This window comes from Diospyros lotus, chromosome 14 (genome assembly GCF_014633365.1).
Source record: "Diospyros lotus cultivar Yz01 chromosome 14, ASM1463336v1, whole genome shotgun sequence".
Lineage (NCBI taxonomy): Eukaryota > Viridiplantae > Streptophyta > Magnoliopsida > Ericales > Ebenaceae > Diospyros > Diospyros lotus.
This window is the reverse complement of record NC_068351.1, coordinates 2819745-2838088: the sequence shown is the minus strand read 5'-3', so window position 1 is coordinate 2838088 and position 18344 is coordinate 2819745. Positions and strand designations below refer to the sequence as shown.

At 37.6% G+C, this 18344-nt stretch overlaps 3 protein-coding genes across 3 annotated transcripts; 2 read left to right on the top strand and 1 right to left on the bottom strand.

Moving 5' to 3' along the window:
- Window positions 1–1254: 1254 nt before the first annotated feature.
- On the top strand, window positions 1255–5169 carry LOC127791150 (uncharacterized). The gene is made up of 4 exons (XM_052320960.1): window positions 1255–1577; window positions 3360–3535; window positions 4128–4326; window positions 4683–5169. Exons 1-4 carry the CDS (start codon window positions 1499–1501, stop codon window positions 4913–4915), a joined length of 687 nt encoding a protein of 228 aa, XP_052176920.1. The 5' UTR covers window positions 1255–1498; the 3' UTR covers window positions 4916–5169.
- A 287-nt stretch (window positions 5170–5456) lies between these two features.
- On the bottom strand, window positions 5457–7315 carry LOC127791151 (uncharacterized). The gene is made up of 4 exons (XM_052320961.1): window positions 7015–7315; window positions 6023–6101; window positions 5855–5942; window positions 5457–5742 (listed from the first exon to the last, which is right to left on the bottom strand). Exons 1-4 carry the CDS (start codon window positions 7270–7272, stop codon window positions 5649–5651), a joined length of 519 nt encoding a protein of 172 aa, XP_052176921.1. The 5' UTR covers window positions 7273–7315; the 3' UTR covers window positions 5457–5648.
- Window positions 7316–9652: 2337 nt separating this feature from the next.
- On the top strand, window positions 9653–11989 carry LOC127789826 (ABC transporter G family member 20-like). Its single transcript, XM_052318839.1, has one exon. The coding sequence runs from the start codon at window positions 9732–9734 to the stop codon at window positions 11871–11873; it is 2142 nt and encodes a 713-aa protein (XP_052174799.1). The 5' UTR covers window positions 9653–9731; the 3' UTR covers window positions 11874–11989.
- Window positions 11990–18344: the final 6355 nt, after the last annotated feature.

Here is an 18344-nt window from a genome sequence, read left to right as displayed (position 1 = left end):
CAGGATGCACCGACGATCGGTGAGGCGCGTCGTGAGGCAACGCGGGGCGAGGTAAAGGCGACGAGGCACGTCGCGAGGTGACGTGAAGGTGGCAAGGCGTGTCGTGAGACGACACGAAGCAGCGATGAGGCGAGGTGAGGCAACCATGGTTGAGAAGAGAGAAGACAACTAAGAACAATGATGGTGAATCAATAAATTGGGTGAAGGCATTTTTATGATTTGACATTTTCGGTCATTCTCTTGATAACCCACTTATTTATACAAGTAGCCTTTTTCACAAGAAAAATCAACCAATTTTATCACTAGAGAAGTTAAATTTACAATTTAGTCCCTTGATTAATGAAATAAATTAACTCTATATTGACTGTGCAATCATGCCTCCCGCAAAAGAATTTTCATTTTGTAGGTAACCAAACATGGTCCACGAAAGATAGAACAAAACCAATTTATTTTTCCATAATATTACCATATATAAAAGTAATTGCTAACTATAATCTGTCATAAGCAAAAATTTATTAAAAATATAAAAAACTTTCAAAAATTTAAAATAACTTTTTAAATTAAAAATAATAATCAAAACGGTCTCTAGGAGACAACCAAAATGTCTCCGAGAGACATGATTTAAACAACTAGGTGATGGCCAAGTCTCCCAAAAACCGTTTCGAGAGGCTCTTACAGTCTCTTGGAGACTCTAACAAGTTTCGAGAAACTATAATGTTTGTTTTGTAAATTCTCTCTTGATTGGGGGATCTCAAGGAAAGTGCAAACAATACAACTCCAATATCTAAAAATCCCTTTAAAAGTTTTGCGAAAAAAGGTAAATATTACATATAAAAATCATAATTTTAGTGAATCTCAAAATGCTAAGATACTTGTTATAATATTTATGCTTATGCTCTTCTATAAATAAATGAGCTCTCATTCAAAAAAGGGTACTCATCTAATTTTAATATTACATTTAAATCTTCGGTGAAAATAGTGTCTAGCTTAAGCGTCAAAGTATTTCTATGAAGTTTATATTGTATTCTCTGATCGTTCTCTTTCTTATAAAATTTAAATAACTTTATGATGATATTTTTAATAAATAAATTTATTATTGTGTTCAAACAATAACAAAGTCTAATCCAAAATTTATTTAATAAAAATATTTTTTTTATTATTTAAAAAAATTCGATCATAATGTCTTTCTTTTTCTAGATAACAGTAATATTGCCCCCAAACAGTTCTTAAGAAATCATCGGTTACGCAGTCAATGGGTATAACCTATATCGCATCCTCCTGTGTGCGAACTACGCATCGTGCGTACGATAGACGCCATCACCGTTGGAAGAGCGCGCGAACCGATCAACGACTTTCTCTGTTTCTGCGAGACGACTCTCTCTCTCTCTCTCTCTGTTCCTTTCTTCTCGCAGACTCAAGGTCTCAGCCGTAACACGGCCGTCGCCTTCAAGGAGAATCGCACGACCGATTGATTGGGAAGAAAGGCCATTAAATCGCTATGTCATTGCCGCCTCGGCAACGTTCTAGGGCTTTTCGTATGTTTACGCTGTGTTCAGTCCTTCTGAGCTGGTTTCCAGGTAGTTTTTATTCCAAAGCTGCAGTTGTTTTCTTGATTGTTAGGAAAGTTTGTTGGTCAACCGTGCATATTGATTCAATTTTTCTACTAGCTTGCACGTTTTCCAGTATATAAGGATCCAGATATAGCTTGTTGCTAATTATGCTTTGTGCGGAGATACGGAATATAAGATTATCGGATCAATTGGATCGATCTCTAGGTTCTTAATTTCTAAATTGAATATTATTATGATGTCTTTAACGATATTCTTTTTGATAATTTTTCTCCACTTTGAAAATTATTTGGATCAACTTTCAACCAAGAAAAAAAAAAAGAAAATTATTTGGATAGTCTAGTTGCTAAAGAGGGGCCTAATCCAGTGGTGGAAGGACTGGATTGGGTTGAGACTGGTGGTTCACATTTCTTGGCTGTCGGAATGTAGTTGGTTGCATTCGATTGGCAAAAGATGACATGAATTGAAGCGTGGTGAAACCAAAATTATCAGGATCAATGATGCAATTAGTATCTATAAAAAAAGAAAAAGAAAAAGAAAAAGAAAAAAAATGATGCTAACATTTGCATAAGGAAGGAATCAATTTTTTGTTATTTTTACTTTCCATATGTTTTCATACTCGTTGGTGAAGATGTAGAGTCCATGGCGAAAAAATGAGTTCCCCTCCTTGGCATTGAGGGTTCAGTTTATCATGGTTCCAAAATTATCTTATGCTTCTTGGAAAGCATTTTGTGAACTTGTTAGAAAAATTATTTTAGGAGAATTGATATCAAAATACCAAAATTTTAAGAAACAATATCAACAATCATAAATTTTAATCTTATCCGGTGGGGGAAGTTACATGGGTTCTATAGCTAGCCATCTCTATCCATGGCCATGTGCTTATTTTGGTCTAAATTCAGGATATGAGATCCGACGATTTTTATGTTGACTATTGGCTTTCTAAGAAACCTCTTTCTTTTTTCAGGTTTGAAACCGGCTGTGAGTAGGAGGGACACTTTCGACACTAGAAATATTGAAGGAATTGTTCAATTCACAGGCAGAGTTAATTTTAAGAAACAATAAAAAGATATTTTCACAAGTTTCAAAGATCATTAGTTCATGAAAATAAAAACTATATGAAAGCTAGGGCCAAAGGTGCTTCCTGAGTTTTAGGTTCAGAAAAGAACAACAAATAAAATGAAAGCACACACACCACAGCCAAATAAGTCTCAAGTTCTCATTGTTGTATGCCTATAAAGAGGTAAATGTAAACTTATAAAATCATATATAACAAATAACCAACACTAGTTTAACTAAATAATGGGGTGTTTTATTGTAAATTTCTTTTAATTTTTTCTGGTTATTGCTGGTTAGATTTTAATAAGTTCATCAAAAAACAAAAAGAAAATTACATAGGAGCAAAAGTTGTGCTCCTTGCACCTCAAGGTGGGGCGCGCCTTAGCGTCTAGGTGCACGCCACATTGTGAGGCACGCTCAACTGAGCTTTGAACCTAGATGCACCTTTGCCAACTATGGTGGTTGGACACATATTCTGCATGCCTACCCTTGTATCTGGTGGACACTACCATAATTACTACATACAAGGGTGAACATTTAACTCAATATAATTCACTGTGTTAAACATTTTTAACCTTATTTGTGCATCAGTGTTCTTTGAGATAATTTTAGACAGAGTTTTCAGTAGTTCCATGACACAGCCGCGGGTTTTGTGGTATAAATTACAAGACTGGTTGGTGTCAAACATGTTTTCACTTTTATATGTGCTTACTTATTTTTACTTTTTTGTAGGATCCATACTATCTGCAGTTGTTACTCTTGATTCCATTGAGATTTTTAAAACACACGACTGGCTTCCATCCAAACCAACAGTTTACTTTCAGTGTAAAGGAGAGAACAAGACTTCTTTGCCAGACGTGAAGGAAACTCACGTCTCTTATGCTTTTAAGGGTGAAGAATCTTGGCAGGTTTGTGATGAGTGCATGTTTAGATTTATGCTATTCTTCTTTTCTTTCTATTTTTTAATTGCCTCATATTGCAAATATAACATCTGTTTATCAATTCTTGTTTGTGTTTGTGCTACTGGCCGTCTATGCATTCTTTGGGTTCTAATGGATGCTCACAGCCAAGATAGATGTGAGATGGTGTCAAAATTTTATAAATTTTAATATGCCTGCATTGTTAGAGAGAGGAAGCTGGGTTTGCTATACGGTCTGGATTACAAATTGCTTGTCTAGAAATAAAATAAGCAGTGTTGGTAGCATGAAGCATTCCAATTATGCACCCACAGGCTTCATCAGCAGATGGATATGATTTATTTACGCTTCTAATTTGGAAATGAAAATAGACAAGTATGTGTACTTGTCTACGTTCAGTGTCTGGTTGAAGTCTACTCATCTTTTCATGCATCTATATTGCTTGCTAATTGCTTAAACCTTGTCTCTGCTGTTTCAGTTTTGTTGGATTAGGGTTGCCTTTGTGTAATCTCTTGCCTTAGAAGTTCAGTACAGAGAATTCCTCTGAAGAGGCTAATGGTGAAATTTTAATTGTATGTTTTAGCCTTTGACAGAATTCTCAAATAAGAAATGCAAGCGATGTGGATTTTATGAGGAAGACATCATAAAATCAGATGAATTTGATGAGTGGGAGTTTTGCCCTTCCGATTTTAGTGACCCTGATGGAAGATATAAGCATTTCAAAGATAAGGAACTCAATGTCACATTTTTGTGCCCCGACTGTGTGCCTCTTGGAAGTGATGGTGAGGGTTTCTATTGTTATTCTTATTATAATTATCTTAACTCCCTCATTTCTTCTGTCATTTTTATATAGTTAGTGAAGACTGCATGGTATGGGGTTCCATTCAAAACTATAAATCCAACCCCATCGTTAAGAATTATTTTACTTAATCTTGCATTTTGTATTTGTATGTGCTCGCATGTTAGGTCTCATGCAGAATAAGGTCATAGATCGAAATGGCTAGCAAGCTAGCATGTAGAACTCTATATGGAGGGATAAAGGCTTGATACGTTGTTTTATGTGTCATCTACTAGCCAACTTGCATGGATTCGAGGACTTGCTTAGTTATTAATATTTGTTCGGTTCTTGTTTTTGTAGTTTCTAATCACACCACTGTTTCACACAATGGAGAGAAGGGAATGCATGTGGCTCTAGTGATAACAATCAGTGCCGTGATTTCAAGTCTCTTTATAATTGGACTGTTGGTTGCCTACAAGTATTGGCAGAAGAGGAAGAGGGAACAAGAGCATGCACAGTTCCTAAAACTCTTTGAAGAAGGCGATGAAATGGAGGATGAGTTAGGTCTTGGGCCTCTCAGCGGTGTAATTTGACGAATAGAATCTCAGTACCCAAAATCTTTTTGTAGTATAACTAAGTAGGTTGCAGAATAGAGAAATAGCAAACAGCTTCAGCGTTTACAAATATGAAGGATTACACCTTAAGTTGACACAGGCTTCTTCTTGTTTCTGAGATTTATCCAGTCCTAGTTCATGTAGATGAATGGATCTCTCGGAACCAGGGAAAATAACTAGTTGATTGTACAGAAATTGATTGCATGTGTAAATAGTGGGATGATTGCAAATAAGACTACTCTTTAGACGCATGGACTGAACTCTTGCTAAGAGAAGTTGGTTTATTGTGTTGTGCCTTTGGCTGCTATTTATATTTATAAAGGGTGTTCTTAGTGCACAAGTCTTTCGCTTTTGCCTGGGTTGGAGATGGTCATATTTGTAGGCAGACTTTTGTCCACCTTTTTGCAAGGAGGCCATTTCCATAACTCAAGCCTGTGACTGGCAGCTTTATGTTGCTACCAACCTCACCCTCTATGATCTTAACAAAAACCAAACTCCCTGGGAACAGGAACAAGGAAAATAAGGAAAGATACCATCCTCCATGCCAAAAGAGAGAAAATCCATTCTATATACAAATTTTAGAAACCACTCCAGCAACATCTCTACAAAAGTGTTCTAGAACAATACACAAATCTTACAATTCTCTGCTTAAAAACTTGCTTCACTGGGGGAAGGACACTTACAGCATCCATGGCAGAGGTAACCCAGATAATCAACTAGAACTTGCACTCTTTATCGCACGGTCAAAGCTCTCCAGCTCTTCTGATCGTGAACCATATACCGATTTGATCATATCCCTGCAGCAACTGGAAAGAATAGAAGATAACAAACCACAGTTCAGAGCTAATGCCTCTTTAACTCAAAAACAACTACCCAAGTGACAACAAGAGAATGGGAGATGAGAATATAGTGCAGCACCTGCAGGCTTCCTTGTTGAACCGTTTCTTGTCAATTCCATACAATCTCTGGAATATCTCTGGCTCCACACGACAAAAATATGGACGATCTAACACAAACATCCCACGATCTATCAGTTGTTCAAGGGTGGGAATGAACATTAGCTTCATAATAGAGCAAAATGCTCACCAGAGTAAATGGAGCATGTTCGCGAAGTTTTATCGTAGTGAATACACCATCCATCCGGACCTATCAGGCTTCTGTATAGCTGAAATTGTAATACCACACAAATAATATGTATTTCCTTTACTTTCTGGGCCTATTTGGCAAGAGATACTATGGTGATCACCTAACCATAAATGAAATAGATCACTTGACATGAAATGAAATCATGTGTTCTTGTGCAACAACTCATTAGAGACCATATCCATGTGTAGGTAATGGTAATCCAAGCTGAAAACACATTTCAAAGTTTGTTAATCGTCTCACCATGTCAAGAACTAAGCTACAAGATCTGATCTCTGTTTGGCCTTAAAAACATGAGCCTGTCCTTACCCTTTAAGGCCTGGGCCAATTGGGCTACAACTGATTATCAAAGGACGATAATTGGTGAATTAAGAACACTAAGCTTGATAAATGTGAACCTTCCAATTTACCCTTGATTTAATAACACTCCATCTTCGATTAAGAGAGTATTATGGTAATCTGTTGTTTAGTATCTTTCCATTATATTCATTTCCTTTGCTCTCCCATATATAAGAGAAACATTTTCCATTCCATTTCATTCCAAAATCTCTCTCAACCAAAGCCTTAATCATGCCTTACTCCTGGGCCTGGTTGAGTATAATCGGTGTAATGTATTTCTATCAAAACACACACAGATGGGCTGAACTCATATTTTTTCTAATATATTTTGATATTTTTTTTTGTATCAAATTAAATTTTTCATTATTTCAATTACAATTATGTAATAGTGTAATACAGAAATCTAATCAAAATAATAAAAAAATTAGATTGTCATTAAAAAAAAATCAAAATACATGAATTAACTTACTAAAAAATATAGATATTAAGTATAATTAAAATAATAAAAAAATTGAGGCGTCTCACGAAAAAAAGAAAAAGAAAAAGTAAATTCATTACAGAAAACTCAAAGCCGGTGGTCAAGATAGAGAAGAAACCTGGACATCAGAAGGGTCCTGGAAGATCTCTTCAGGGGTGGGGAAGGCGGTGCCCTTCTCGAGCTTGCAGCACGCGCCGCAACCCTGCACGCACTGCCACCGCGGCTCCTTCCTCTCGCCGCCGAATCCCCGTGGAGCTCCGCCGCTGCTCCGCCGAGTTCTCGCTGTCTTCGCCTTGGCGTTTTTTCCCTGCGCCGGTCGGTCCCCCGCCGACCGGACGGTGGCAAAATACGGCGGGGTCACCGCAGCGTGAGACATCTTCTGGTGGGTGGCGGGGTTTGAACTGTTAAGATAAGACTGACGTGCCTTTAGTCTTTGGGTAGATCCGAAATTAATAGAGAGTTTGGACGGCCCAAAATATGATTTGTCTTAAGCCCAATCTAGAGGGAGAAAATGTTGTGGATTGGGCCTAAGCGATGATCCAAGCCCAATCCATGGGAAATTACGTTTTTTTCTCTCTGATTTCCAAGAAAACTTAACTTGTGGTGCTTGGTCGTTTTGCCCACGTGGCACCCATGTCTAATTATAGCATAACACGTGTTTTATTAGTTAAAAGGATATTTATGAAAACATAAGTTTGTTATAATATTTATTTTTCTTAAATTTAATATTCAAACACTCACATTTAAATTATTTTTACCTTAATATTCAGATACTCATTTGTTTTCATCACAAAACGTTGACATTTGCTTTAAAAGTATAATAATGCTAAGAGAATTGAAATCGAAGCACCATTTGTGATTTCAAGAGTGAATGTGTAACTTTTTTGAAAATTTCCTCCAACAAGTTTATATTTAATATGTTGTGAAGAATGTATCTTCTATGGTGGTAGTTTAGATTCAGATGTTTCTTTTCTTATTTAATTCTTTTTGTGAGACTCGGATTATCGCTCTAACTAAAGTTGTGGATGATTTGAGATTTTTTTCAATGAATTCTTAGTTACAAGAAAAATTATTTTTGCATAGAATGCCCTTTTAATTATACTAATATCATCCTACTTCGTTTGTGATTTGAGTAAATTATAACGAGATTTTTCATTTTATTACAAATACCTAAATCATAAAAAAACTTATAAAAATACTATTTGAATGTTTAATTGTAGCACTTTTAATGATACTCATGAACTTCTATATTATATATATATATATATTAACATTACATAAAATATAATATATTAATATATAAAAATATTGAAAAAAATATCATTGTACAAATAATATTACCAAAAAAATTATTATAATAAATCTCTAATGATAACGCAAATGATTCGCCGCACATATTCAGGAGTTTGGGTTATTTTAAAATCGGAGGATAGAGAGCATCTATTTGAGGGGTCAACCATCGAATTTTTTGCCTACGACTCGTATATTTATCCACTTAATTTAAAGGTGTGTCGGTGCATCATTTTAAAGAGAATTAAATGATTTCACCCAACAAAAGTGCATTGATGGGGGATCTCGAATTTCTCACACTAAATTTATTATAAATAATTCAAATTATTAGAAACGTGTATGTGTATATATTAATTGTGGAGAAGGTTTTAGTCAAAGGATAGAAAGAAGCCGTCAAATTGAAAATATATAAGGCGTTTTCGTGACAAAAACAAGGCTTGCATTCTAAGATATGGCGACGCTTTCGTCGCCGTTTGACTCATATGAAAAGATATCTAATTACAAATAAAATAAATAAATATTTTTTTTATAAATTAACATGAAATATATAAATTTATAATAATTCCATTTAAAACTAATAATAAATCTATTCATTGTTACGAATTATATATTGTTAAATTGCATTCAAGTTTTTTCACAAGTTGGTGCTTCTCTAGAAGTCTAACACCCAATAGACCACTCCATCGAATGGGCAAATATAAGCTTGAGTTGTTGATGTTATAAATATTGGATTTTGACTTCTTGCCAACCTTGTATTGACTAATATTAATTTAATACAATTATTATTATTGTCACAAGTAAAACATTTTATAAGACAAAATACCAAATAAATCAGCATACTTTGGCAACAGAGGTCATTAATTTAGTGATTGTATTTTATGGAGGGCTAAAAAATTTACTATAATTTCAACTAGACTCGAGACAAATTTGATCAAACTATACTTTAAAAAGTGTCGAAAAAGTCCTTGCATTGTAATTTTAGATCTAGAGCCACATTAATTATTTTGGCATATGTTTTCTTAAAACCACTATCCACCACATTTTAGTTTTATAGACATCATCAACTTAATTTATCTCGATGAAGATGAAAATAATCTCGCACACTTACAAACACTCGAGTTGAATCTCGTCTAGAGACAAAGAACCCAACACATTTGGGGTTTATGTCTTTGTAAAGTATAGCTATCAATTTGATCTAAGTACAATGGCTTAATTATTAGATATTTTTTTAAAAATATAGCGATATTAGCAAATATATATATATACATATATATATATATGGATAAATTAGTTGGCAAGTTAAAGAAGCTTAATTTACTTAGTGAAATTAGGTTTTGAGATGATGGAAGGACATGTTAGTTTGTAGCACTAGAGTCTTTTAATTATACTTTAACATAATTTTTGGAAAGAAAATCAAATATATAAACCGCATCAAACACCTCCATTATTATCTTATGTCCCTTCTCCATCTAGTTGTCTAGTATTCGTTGCAGAGAGTGTTTGGTTGCTGAGAAAATCAAAATTCATACTTACAGCCACAAAATTATGTCTCATCTTAGAGCTGGTGATAGCCTCTCCTCAGCCAGTACTGACGCACCATTTTTGGGGCCAAGAGACCCCATGGCCATTGAGCTTCAACAAGTCACTGGCAGTGGCGGGAACGATGCTGGCAATGGCAGCTCGTTGGTCCACCAAGTCATCGAGCTCCCCCGGCCCACTTCGTTTCCTTTCGTTCTCTCTTTCAGTAAACTCACTTACAGTGTGAAACTTCGGCGGAATATAACTCTGCCGGGCTGTTTCAGGATGAAGAGCCAGCACGACTCGCAGGAAACTATGGCTAACACAAAGGTTTTGCTGAATGACGTCTCCGGCGAGGCCAGAGAAGGCGAGATCATGGGGGTTCTCGGCGCCAGTGGGTCGGGGAAATCGACGTTGATCGACGCACTGGCCAACCGAATCGCCGGGGAAAGTTTGAAAGGAACCGTCACTTTGAATGGCGAATTTTGGGAGCCGAAGCTCCTGAAAGCAATATCAGCTTACGTAATGCAAGAAGACTTGTTGTTTCCGATGTTGACAGTGGAAGAAACTCTCCTGTTCGCCGCCGAGTTCCGGCTGCCTAGAACTCTCCCGGCGGCCAAGAAGAAAGCAAGAGTTCAGGCTCTGATCGATCAGCTAGGGCTGCGAAGCGCGGCCCAGACGGTGATCGGAGACGAAGGCCACAGAGGAGTTTCAGGTGGCGAACGGCGGCGAGTCTCGATCGGAGCCGACATAATTCACGACCCCGTTGTCCTCTTCCTCGACGAGCCGACGTCGGGACTGGACTCGACCAGTGCGTTCATGGTGGTGAAGGTCTTGCAAAGGATCGCTCATAGTGGAAGCATCGTCTTCATGTCCATTCACCAACCGAGTAACAGAATTCTCAACCTTATCGACCGCCTCATCTTTCTCTCACGCGGTGAGGCCGTTTTCAACGGCTCGCCGGCGAGTCTTCCGGCCTTCTTCTCCGAGTTCGGGCGCCCGATTCTCGCGAACGAGAGCTGGACCGAGTTCGCTTTTGATCTGATTCAAGAGCTCGAAGCTTCATCCGGCGCCGGAATCAAAACCTTGGTAGATTTCAACAATTCATGGCGAATAAAGACAACTAATTTCCAGATTGAATCAGCAGATTTAGAGCTCTCTCTAAAAGACGCCATAAAATCGCGGATTTCAAGAGGAAAGCTAGTCTCCGATCAAACCATCGCAACCTTCGCGAACCCTAATTGGATCGAAGTGCTGGTACTAGCCAGAAGATCGATGATAAACTCAATCAGGACGCCGGAGGTCGTAGGAATCCGCTTAGGCGCCATCGTCGTCACCGGATTCATCTTGGCCACTATCTTCTGGCGGCTAGACAACTCTCCGAAAGGCGTCCAGGAAAGAATCGGATTCTTCTCGTTCGCCATGACCTCCACCTTCTACTCTTGCTCCGAAGCCCTACCAGTCTTCCTCATGGAGCGATACATCTTTATGAGAGAGACAGCATACAACGCTTATCGCCGTTCTTCCTACGTTCTCTCCCACTCCATAACCTCAATCCCAACGATCCTCTTCCTCTCATTCACATTCGCAGTGATAACCTTCTGGCCCGTCGGATTATCCGGCGGCTTCTCCGGCTTCCTCTTCTTCTTCTCTCTCCTCGTGGCCTCCTTCTGGGCCGGAAACTCCTTCGTCACCTTCCTCTCCGCCATCGTCTCTCACGTCATGATCGGCTACACCGTCGTCGTCGCCATCTTAGCCTACTTCCTCCTCTTCAGCGGTTTCTTCATCACCCGGAACCGAATCCCGCCCTACTGGATCTGGTTCCACTACGCATCCTTGGTGAAGTACCCATATGAGGGGGCCCTGCAGAACGAGCTGGAAGATTCGGCGAAATGCTTCGTTAAGGGCGTCCAGATCTTCGACAACTCGCCGATGGCCGGGGTTCCGGCGCCGGTGAAGCTGAAGCTGCTGAAGAGCATGAGCGGTGTTCTGGGAGTGGAGATTTCGAGCTCGACGTGTTTCACGACTGGGCCGGACATACTGAAGAATCAAGGGGTGACTGATTTAAGCAGATGGAGCTGCTTGTGGATTACTGTGGGTTTAGGGTTCCTGTTCAGAATCCTCTTCTACTTTGCGTTGCTCTTCGGAAGCAAGAACAAGAGGCGGTGAGAAAGTATTTTCTTTCCTTTCCCGAGAAAATCTCAATGCAGCAAATCATTTGCTGCCACGTGTTTGTGGTAGAGTTATATTCATAAATGCTAATTATATAAAAGTAATGGTTGAAATATAAAATACATATAATTTTATTTTTGGATAATATTTATTTTTAATTTATAAAATACTCTTACTAATTAATAATAAATATATTATATTTTATAATATTTCATCAATTAATTGTCTATTTGGACGTCCTTCAAGTATTTATATTTTTTATTGATATCTTATAATACAAGATATTAATATAAAATATTATCTCAAATATCTAATTAAGTGTCAGTTTTGTACTTCATCTGGTTTGGTAGCTGAGACTGAACAAGTAAAGACCAGTAGAATCTCGGCCCATGGCCCAGATATGAGATGAGGCCCAATGCTTCAATGTGGGCCCAAAGCCCAAAACAAGAAGTGGGGAAGGGAGATCTTTTCTTCATTTAGATAAAAATTTCATAATAAAAGGATAGTGAGAGAGGAAAGATGGGTACATTGGCACGTTTTTTTTTATTTTTTATTTTGTTCAGATTTTAACTTAGAGTGTAAGAAAGGTAAAAGAAATAGATTTATAAATATTTAGTTTGAAAGCAAACAAGTATAGTTGCAATTTTATGAAAGATATTTTTTATTTAAATAAAATAAAGTTATATTATGTTTATTTACCCTTTGTTTTTCCCCAAAAAAGGAAAAATTGGCTGAGAAGCCATCTCTTGTAAAGGTTTTCAGGCATGGCTAAGTCATCTGAGGACCCTTCGGGGACTTACTTCCCCAAAGGCTCGACCAATGTACCTCTCTAGCCATCCGATCAAGCTATATCCCAGAGGTTTGACCCATGTTGTTCCTCAATAACTTGGCCTATCCCTTTTTGGGCTTTCTTCCTCCAAAGACTAGTTTTTGGATGGGTCTCTTATGGCCTTTCAAGTTTAGCCCAGGACACTCAAGACCCATGCACCTTCACTTGAAGGGTTTTGTCACGTGTTTCAGTCACCCGATGGGTATAAATACCCCTTGACCCTACATCTTTGAGGATTCTATTCCTAAAGCCTTAGACCAAACTTTGGCATGGCTCTTTAGCACCTATTTCGAAAAGTCCTTGCTATTTTGAAGTCCCATTTTGCATTGCATTGCATTACATTTGTAATGCCCTGTTTTATCGGGCGTTTAAATAATTTAGGATTTTAGGGATATATATATATTTTTTTCACGAATACATAACATAAACAAATCTTCGATAATTCCGTTGTACCTTCTTAGCATATTAAACTTAAAATCAATAATTTAAGACATGTAGTATCATTATAAATACAGAAGATAGATCGAAACCTTAAATGGTACATAATTGAAATCACTTTATTCAAAAGATCACACCATTATTTAACATGACATCATTTAAATAAAATACATCATAATCAAAAAGTTATGCTACGAACCACCTACAAATTGCCGTCATTCCTCGGCAATTCCTTTCCCTTTGATACTGTTGTTTTCACATGGAACGTTGAATATTCTAAAGACAAAATTCAAAATAACATGTTGAATCATTTAAGTAAGCGTTCAAAATAATATCATGAATGTATGCAAGACATGAAACAAAATAGACATATCCCTGATATGTCCCATCGCCTAAGAGAACCTCACACAACACTTAACCTTAACCGGGAAAAATACAATCTCTCTAAAGACAACACAATCACATTGACACATTAGCATAACGACGCATGAACCCGGGTATCACTCCACTATCATGTCAAGCATTATGTGTAACATCCCTGATTTTGGAAATAATTAGTATATGGATTTTAAGGTGAGATTTTGAGGAAATGTATAAATTGTTGAATCGATGACAGGAAATGTCTTGGGACTTGGATGTCCAGGGAAGAGGGCATGAGATTGGTGAATATCTCGAGATGAGACTAATGATGCTGGAAACAGTTAAATCGAAAATAAATAATTTGTGTAAAAGCCCGAATGGATGTTGGTACCGAATGGTAGTAGGAAGGGTCTCCGGAAAGCTGAGGAGACCCTAGGGGTGGTTCGGTTTTGCCAATGAGGTAACCCTGAAGTATTTTCGAATTAAATAAAGGAGGTTTTGCCAATGAGGTAACCCTGAAGTATTTTCGAATTAAATAAAGATCTAGTGTAGGCGCACGGATAAAATTGACCTTTATCGAGTAAATATTGAATTATTAATCTTGAAATTTTGATATTTTAATCTAAATAAAATTGATATTGAGGATGTAATTGTAATGTGAAAGGTTGAAGTAGGAATATGGATATAATTTATGAATTTATATGTAATTTTTATTATATAATAAATTATATGTGCGCGTGTGCAGTGAGGTATATGGTATATGGGTGTTCAAGTAAGCTTTATAATATGTTTATGCACGGCCAAGTCTGTGGGTGAATTCAGTGAGTTCACTTGACTTAAGGAATATTATATAATATACTATATAATGCAAATGCACTTGAAACTTGAGAGAATAATAATGATAATGTATCCTTGAATGGGCTATAAATTGATGGCATTGGAAATTGAAAGAATATGAATTATTTGATGGCCTTAGAAATTGAAAGAATGATGGCCTTTGAAAATTGAATAATGATGTAGCATGTATTGGGTTATCAAATGATGGCCATGAAATAAATTATGTAATGGCTCATGGAAATTTAGTATAAATAGGGAAGTTGGCCGTGGAGAAGTGAAAGCAAATTGAAGGTAGAGAAGCAAAGACAGAAAGAAGGGTTTGTCATCTTGAGGTAAATAATCTGCCTAAATTAGTTAATTAGCGATTAATTAGTAAGTTAGTTACTTAGTTAACTAATTTAGTCAATTAATGAATTGACTAAACCAGTGGACTCGGTAGCCAAGTGAATTTAGTTATGGGTTGCTAAATTAGTTTCTTAACATTACGTTCAAATATTTTGTTAAGGGATTTTGGGTGCATTGACGGTATTGTTGGAAATGTATGCCCTAAAGACACGTTTTGTTTAATTTATGGTAATGATGTTTCTTTTATTCAGTTTATGGCACATATATTATTTGCATTTAATTGTTGGAAAGGTGTCCATGCTATTAAGTAAGTGATTCATGTGATGGGTCGTTCTTCACAGTTAGGCATGAATCATGGGTACTTAATAAGCAAGAAAATATTACTCTTGATCTTTTGATAGAACTGGGCATTCTATCATGATAAGATCATTGTGCAATAGATCCTAATGGAGGATGGCTTGCCTTAACCAGTAAACAGTCCGTTTACTCTAATTGTACAAGCGCATTTGGAATGCGTAGAGTGGACCTGTGATAGAAGCTAATGACAAAGTACTAATTATCATGGAGCTAGTCTATCACTGCTACTACGTGGACGAGTACTCTAATATTTGAGTATTAGTTGGTGGTCTAGTGAACCTAGAGCTATATTCTTAGATTCATTGTAGGTGAGGTCTATCAAAGATCAATATCCTTTTGAGTTGGGAGTATGGTTTCTAATTAGATAAGACAGACTAATACAAGATAGTTTCTGTGATTCACCCCCTTGTGATTGTCCAAGAATAATCAAATAATCCAGGGCCCTGGGAACGTGACTTATGAGTGTGTGCTTCTGGGTAGCTCCCAGTGATAAGCAAGTACATTCGAGTAGTCACGGATTATTGGACTAGTGATCTAAGGATGGTAGAAATCATTTAGAGAGGTGTTGGTACATTATTCCTTTCTAAATGATGGGTGTTACGCAGAGGGGTATTTTCATCATTACACTAGTAGGTCAAAGACATAGCATATGCAAAATTATTCGTGGGGTCAGTGTTACCATATGGTGATAGTTGGAACACTTAGAATGACAAAATATAGCTACTATGTAGCAGGGATATTTTGGTCATTTTAGTAACCGTGAATAATTTGTCTTTTGGTCCCCGGGGTAGCTCGATGTAACTCATGTATTTTTTAATACATTTGGCTTGTTGGATGAATTACATTGAGAGAGAATTATTTTATTCAGAATGGTCCATAATTAATTGGGCTGGAATAAAATAATAGTTCATTAGGGTTTTTAATTAATTGATTGGGCTAACCCAATTAGAAAATTAATTAAATGATCTTGGCCCATTAGGGTTTGGCCCACTAGGGTTTTAACCCTAGGGTTCTCCCTATATATTCTCTCATTATTTGTTTTTCATCCAAGTTGTTTTTCATTCTTCTTCACCGAAGAAAGACCACGAGTTCGAGTCATATTTCGGAAGATCGAAAGAGAGCCTCGAAGTTCTGATGCGAAGGAGCCGAAGGATAGCAGGACAGCCGTCGTCTCCACCACGCGAAGAAGCTACCGCGCATCCTGCCCCTATCGCCCCATTCCGACCGGTAATCCGCCGTAAAAGTAAGTCTCTTAGATTCTAATCAATACGAGGATCGTTTTTTTGATTAAAACGCTTCCGTTGCATGCTATGTTTCCTCGTTAATGATCCTTCAGGTATGACTAACGAATCAGTATGCAACGCATATTTTGAGGTAAGGGTTTAATATGCTCTGTGCGTAAATTTCTTTTGTCATGACTTGCATAAGATATTGTGGAAATGACTAGGCATGTGACAATGGATTGTTGACCGTGGGGGTCCTAGGACGGGGTCATAGCTGGAACCACTAGGGGCCACCTAAAGCCTGAGATAGGTACGGTGGACAGCCTTGTATGCATGTTGCACTTCGTATTAATCTATGATGTCATGCTGAATAATTTACTGCATTGCATATTACCTTTAATGAGTCCTAGGACTCACCCTTCCCACTAACCACATAGATAGTTCGAGGTCTGGTAAAGGGAAGGCGGTGTATGTCGAAGACCAGCTGAATGATGGGAATGGCAACCCATGACGGGAATGCGACCTAGTAACTTGTGTCTGTCATGTAATTATTTTGTGGATGTGTTGAACGCTGCTTGTATTTCTCAGTTGGATTTATTACTTTTAACAAGTACTTTGTGTGAGCAAATTATGTTATACCTAATTGCAATTTTTTTTAATCCGCTTAAAATGCACAGGTCAGATTCGAGACTCGAGTGTCCTTCCGCTGCAAATGAGTCCTAGACCTCGAGTCCTCGATGGCTAGAGGCGACGAAGCCTGGACCTTACCCAGGGCGCCCACGTCATTTTATCCCCTTGTTGCTAGGGCATAGCTGACCTCTGGAAAGGGACCTACTGATGTAACCCTGGGTTACGGTGACACCTGGTAGTGGGGACGGGGCATCACATTATGTTCCCACTCAAAATCATATCGGATCACGTCAACACAAACCCTGGCCACAAGATGATTAACACTATCACTGAGAATCCACATTCACCTCGGAAACAATGTTATCGTTCAAAGGCACTTGGGGTGGTATCCACTCGCAGCCCCACCACTTAAGCCGATTCGAGGTTTCACCTCCAAAACAATGCTATCACTCAAAGGCACTTGGGGTGGTGTCCACTTGCAGTCCCGCCACTTAAGCCTATTCGAGGTAATGTCCATTCTCAGCCCAGCCACTTGTCGACCGACGGGGTGGTGTCCACTCTCAGCCCCTGTCACAAGTGGGCATTTTTTCTTGGCACACTTCCCTAGTGCTATCACTCAAGTGTCATGTTACAAGTTGACATACCAATCTCATATGTACAACCAGTCACCCTAGTGTAACTTTCATGGCCACTCAGCTCGGTACAAAACCCTAGATAGTCATCCCGGCACACACATGGTATGGAATACCCTTATACGTTGCTCCGGCAAATACACTTGGGGAATTAAGGCTCCATTATTGGGGCAACATCTCAAGTTGACATTCCACATGGATAATACAAAAATATGCCAATGCCACGTGCCATGATTCGATGCAAAACAATATTTTCATGTACATAATTTAATACACAAAATTCTTTGGAACAAACCTCCCACGTGAAACCAATCCTAAGTTAAAACCATGCACATGTAATAAAACCCTTTTTGCATGTAATTAAATTATTTAGGAAGAATTAAAACCAAGTTTAGGGTAAAACCACTCACAAAAATCAAGTTTTTAAGTAAGAAGACTCACCTTGAACATAAATTCGACTCGTGCCTCGAAATGGGTGTTAGCCTCGAAAGTCATGCAAATCTTCAAACTTCTTAGCCGAATCACATCCTAGCCAATATTTTACAAGGAAAATCAACATTCTAATTTTTTTCTAATTTTTTTATTTTTCATAAACCTTATTTTCTTCAAAATTACAAAAAATATATATATATTTCCTCAAGTCTTTTCTACATTTTTTTTTCACAATAATTCATAAAACAATATTCTCATTTTTTTGGAATTTTTCTCCTATTTTTTCTTCTTCTTTCCTATTTTTCTATTTTTCTCACCTTTTCCAATTGTCTTCTCTAGCAACACCAACCTGCAACTTGCTTTGATGCTCGATCCAACTTCACTT

What these genes read in the sequence shown, in the direction of transcription:
- LOC127789826 (XM_052318839.1), top strand. Translation starts at nt 9,732, where the DNA reads ATGTCTCATCTTAGAGCTGGTGATAGCCTCTCCTCAGCCAGTACTGAC.
- LOC127791150 (XM_052320960.1), top strand. Translation starts at nt 1,499, where the DNA reads ATGTCATTGCCGCCTCGGCAACGTTCTAGGGCTTTTCGTATGTTTACG. An exon ending in CCTTCTGAGCTGGTTTCCAG is followed by an intron (nt 1,578 to 3,359) that starts GTAGTTTTTATT and finishes ACTTTTTTGTAG; the next exon opens with GATCCATACTATCTGCAGTT. An exon ending in AGGGTGAAGAATCTTGGCAG is followed by an intron (nt 3,536 to 4,127) that starts GTTTGTGATGAG and finishes TGTATGTTTTAG; the next exon opens with CCTTTGACAGAATTCTCAAA.
- LOC127791151 (XM_052320961.1), bottom strand. Translation starts at nt 7,272, where the DNA reads ATGTCTCACGCTGCGGTGACCCCGCCGTATTTTGCCACCGTCCGGTCG. An exon ending in AGGACCCTTCTGATGTCCAG is followed by an intron (nt 6,102 to 7,014) that starts GTTTCTTCTCTA and finishes TTACAATTTCAG; the next exon opens with CTATACAGAAGCCTGATAGG. An exon ending in AACATGCTCCATTTACTCTG is followed by an intron (nt 5,943 to 6,022) that starts GTGAGCATTTTG and finishes TGTTTGTGTTAG; the next exon opens with ATCGTCCATATTTTTGTCGT.